Source organism: Taurulus bubalis (genome assembly GCF_910589615.1).
Source record: "Taurulus bubalis genome assembly, chromosome: 14".
NCBI classification, from domain to species: Eukaryota; Metazoa; Chordata; class Actinopteri; order Perciformes; family Cottidae; genus Taurulus; species Taurulus bubalis.
The window spans coordinates 14,326,995-14,331,841 of NC_136602.1; the positions used below are offsets into that span (position 1 = coordinate 14,326,995).

At 42.2% G+C, this 4,847-nt stretch overlaps 1 protein-coding gene across 1 annotated transcript; it reads left to right on the forward strand.

Annotated features, from left to right (window-relative positions):
* Nucleotides 1-1,103: 1,103 nt before the first annotated feature.
* npy4r (neuropeptide Y receptor Y4) lies at nt 1,104-2,453 on the forward strand (the record flags this gene model as incomplete). Its single annotated transcript, XM_079230304.1, has 1 exon — nt 1,104-2,453. One exon carries the CDS (start codon nt 1,104-1,106, stop codon nt 2,451-2,453), a length of 1,350 nt encoding a protein of 449 aa, XP_079086430.1.
* Nucleotides 2,454-4,847: the final 2,394 nt, after the last annotated feature.

Sequence of the window (4,847 nt, forward strand, 5' to 3'; positions counted from 1 at the left end):
TCTGGTGACATTGCACTTGCCTTTCCACTATGAACAAAGGCTGATCAATGCTGTACCACCCTGCCTGCAGCTCACTCAACCCACTGACAGAGTTGGTTAGTAATGATGCAGTGTGAAGTGACTGATAGTAAGTGTGTGTGTGCCATTAATGGAAAATGACAGGCTCATTTTCTTCGCGACACTGGTTTTCACAGCACATGGCAGAGGTTTCAGGGGAGAGAGCTGGAATCCATTTTTAGGATGATGACAATGTCATGCCCTTTCACTCTGTGACATACTACATAATGTATTGTGTACTTGAAAAATAGAAGTCTCTGCTCCAACGTATGCATAGTAATTTTATTGTCATTAAGCCATTATGCTCAGAATTGAAACCTGACTAGAGGGTTCGTTTGTGGGAGGAGAGCTGACAAGTCTGAGATCTTAAGATCGGTAAAGAAGAGAAAGAGAGACCGAGAACTGAAACTAATCTGTGCAACTGCTGTCGAACAAAATATTAAAACTACAGCGAAATAATGACCTTGTGACAATCACATTTGGCAAATTGCAAACTGTGTAAACAGTTTAAGTGCCTCATAATCTAAACCTCATTATGGTGTGTTGACCTGATGATGGCCCTTAGGACGGAGAAGTCAGAACAATTCGTCCTCCGAGAACCGTGAATTACTAATATAATAAAATGTCATGGCAATCCATTTAAACATCAGACAAACCAACATTGTCCTCCAAACAGCCATGTCCCTATATGATGGCTAAAGATAGAACATAAGAGCATGCTTTAATGGCAATGCTTTCTTGAAACTAATCTTACAATGACTTTAATAGAAGAAGAAAAAGTCCTCACTTCTTTGCATCTTCCCTAAACTCCACCACAGGATCCACTTCTTGCCCTTCCTTCCCTCTCTGCTTCTCTTAGAACAACAATATCACTTCCACAAGAACACACCCTTTGACTTATAAGAGGGATTGCTTTGCAAGTAATTACTTTTTTGTCTCCCTTTGTCCCTCTGTGCTTTTTCTCTCTTTGTCTCAGATGCCTGCTTTAAGAGAACTGGGATGGACAGTTTGATCCCGGGGGCGGGTGACACTGAAGTCCTGGTGCAATGTCCTTTAGTGGCAACGAGAGCCAGTCTTCTGCGTCGACGACAGCTCCAACTCTGCCCTTCAACAGCTCCGCCTCTCCACATCCCCCACCATGGGAGGTGGGAAAAAACACTCATGATTCTGTGCAGGAGTGGTTGGAGAATAAGACCCTGCTCCTCTCAGACCTCGCTGTTCTCGGGCATGATGAGCAGTGCCCTATGTCTTCTGTCCTCACAGCGTGTCTAGTCGTGTGGTACAGCATGACAATGGTGCTGGGGCTGGTGGGGAACATCGGCCTCATCAGCATCATCGCCCGTCGCAGAGAAAAAATCAATGTCACCGGCATTTTCATCTGCAACCTGTCATTCTCTGACATCCTAGTGTGTGTCTTCTGCCTCCCCTTTACTGTCATATACACGCTAATGGACCATTGGGTTTTTGGGTCGCTGTTGTGCCGGCTAGTGCCGTTTATCCAGTGTGCGTCGGTGACCGTGTCTGTGCTGTCTCTGGTGTTCATCGCTCTGGAAAGACATCAGCTCATCATTAACCCCTCTGGCTGGAAACCAAGCATTTCTCAGGCCTACCTAGTGGTGGTTCTCATTTGGATTCTGGCCTGCTTCACCTCCTCACCTTTCTTGGCCTTTCAGCTACTCACAAGTGAGCCCTACAACGTCATCTTGCCCCAGTCTCCACTCCATCACCAAGTCCCCCCTCAGACTTATCTAAATGCATCTCCACCTCAACCTGTTTACTACGCATACAAAAACTCATCTGCACTTCCAAATTCATACCACACACTTTTTTCTTATGTCCCCGCCTCTCCGCATATGGAGGCCTGTCTGGAGCACTGGCCTTCCCAGCAACACAGGCTTGCTTACACCACATGGCTCCTTCTGTTCCAGTACTGTGGTCCACTATTGTTGGTCCTGCTTTGTTATGTTAGAGTTTTTGTGCGCCTTCGCCACCGCAAAGACATGCTGGACCGCGCCAGGACATCAGAGAGCCAGAGCATGACTCACAGCCGCCGTATCAACATCATGCTGGTCGCCCTCATTACAGCCTTTGCTCTATGCTGGCTGCCACTCACCATCTTCAACGTGGTGTCAGACTGGAACCAGGAGGCTCTGCCCATCTGCCACCACAACCTGCTGTTCTCCCTCTGCCACCTGCTGGCCATGTCCTCCACCTGCATTAACCCTATCATCTATGGCTTCCTAAACTCCAACTTTCAGCAGGAGGTGAGAGAGGTGCTCCTGCACTGCCGCTGCAGTCAGCTAGAGGAAGAGTGTGAGCGCTTTCCCATGTCCGCTGTGCACATGGAAGTGTCCCGCACCTCTGTGCCTCTCAGCTGCAGGAGCAACTCTGTTTGACTTTAATGTTACAAGCTGAAGGATCCTACTGTAGTAGGATATAGTCACATCAACTGTAAAGACTAACTTCTGCTGTTTGTTCTACCTTTTAATGACAGTAGCCTACAATAGCTTTTAAACTGATTTAAAGTGCAACATTTTTGTTAGTGATCTGAAGTGAAGCGTGTCGTACATTGTTGGTTGATCTTATTCTGAAGTAGTAAGGAGTGCGTGGATGTAAAAAATAAAAAACTGTTTCTAAAGAGAAAGTGTAATTTCAAACAAATCTTTGCTATGTCCTTAATAGACATGTCATACTAACTGTATACTATTCATAAAGTAAACCACTTTTTTTTTAAGAAAGTATAAAAGATATTGTTTGCATTTTATACGAATAGAACCTGATCAAAAATGTCCCCCTGTTGGACGCCAATTAAACTGTGACTTTGGAGATTTACTGCCCTACAACGATCATCAAAACACCAAAATGAGGGAGAACGACGTTCATCCCTTCAGAGAATATTCCAGAGACCGAAGTTGTTCTTAAGGCTTGTGATCGACCAAAAAAGCTATTAAGAAACTTTTCCTGTATGTGCCTGCAAGTTATTTTTGATGCTTCTGTTTTATTTCTGAAATTGTATTCGTTCTTTTGTATTTCTGACATTTGTGCAGTAAATCAATGTGTATTTTTGTAATGAATGTGACTAATAAAAGTAAAATGTAGCAGTTTATAACAGTGTTAAATTAGCTTTAGATGAGTTAAATAAATAATACCAAATGTGTACACTTGGCTTTTAATTGAATGTAAATGATGTGAGACTGTAGGCCAATGTAGGCACGTGGTTCAATAATCAAATTAGTGGAGCTATATGCTGAATATATTATTAGCAAACCTTTTTTAACTACCACCTTAAATGCTTTATTCTCTTCTCTGTATTAAACAACATAAGATATATTGTTCTTGCTGGATGGCAAAAAGATGAGACAAATTATAAACACCACAGAATTTGAAAAGGTTATCTGAAGTGTCTGTACGGAACCATATTAAACAAAGGTCAACCTCTTTCCAGGACAGTCATGTCTGCCTGAGGTTACACCGTTTCAGTAAATTGTCACCTAAAAAAACATTTTCATGGGTTTGACTTTGGTTTAAATCCGTGACAGGAATAGGCTACACACTATTGTCCTATGAACATTTGACTGAAATACATAACTCCAAGTTTGAGCTGAATCCAAACTTAGGGCCACACATCATACACCTAATTGATGCCTCTAATACATTATATTCCACCAATTTGAACTAAATTAAGTAATTTTACACAACAGTGTATTTGTTGATCAAGATAGAACGAAGAAGTAGCAATAGTACTCCTAAAAGTGTCGTGTGTTCACGTTCGAGGTTAAAGTAGACTTCTAAGGGCCCTTCTCAAGGATGCTAACTTGTTCCCTTTACCATCGCTTCCTGGCTGGAAGTGACGTTTGTTACCGCTCAGCCAATGATGGCTCATGTCCCAGAATGCATTGCGTCACAAACTGCACGCGCGAACAATGTAGCATACACTGAAGGTATTACTGCTGACATCTGTGCCATTTAAACCTCCCTGTGACATAAAGTAAGTGCACGGCAATTGTTGAAAACATTGTGTTCCTGTCTTTGTCCTGCTAACAGTAAAACATACGCGTTGACGTGTCTCACCATATTACGGAAGTATTCGCCTCACCAGCGTAACGCTAGGGAAAAAACAAGTTGGTTAGCTCGTTACTTTAGCATCGAAACGTTACGACAACTAACGGAAAACAGCCTCAACTGTAATATTACTACTTTCTAGGTGATGCATTCAAATATCTAATGATGTTGTTAAAGATGTGTGCTCTACATGATTACAGTTTCAGTTACTAACGTCATATAGGCTATCTATAGGTGGTTACACCATACGTTTGATAACTTCAATTCACGATTCTACGTACACTACGTAGCTAACGTTCCGTTGTTTAACATCTAAATACCATAGTTAATCATGCGTTTCAGTCAGGGTTTACAGACCACTGTACCTAAATGTGTTTTAATGATGCAAATAGAGTGACGTGTCTACTAACCTCACTAAAAAAACATGGTCAAACAATGTCAACAGTATCACTGTTTGCTGTGGTAACCTGTTGGTACTGGCAATACTTATTACACTTGTCAGACTAATACAGATGATCAACAGTCTAATTAATGGAATGACTAAAGTGAAAAAGAATCCAGAGTTGCAACCCTGACCGTGACGATGATTGACCTTTCAGGTTTATTTTATGTTGTTGACGCCAATAGGTTTAGTCAGCATGCTTGAGACGAGGGGTCACAACGATGTTGTTCAAACTAAAAAAAGTGTCTTCATTGGTTTTGTGTAGGTGAAGCTAAAGAGACCAGTA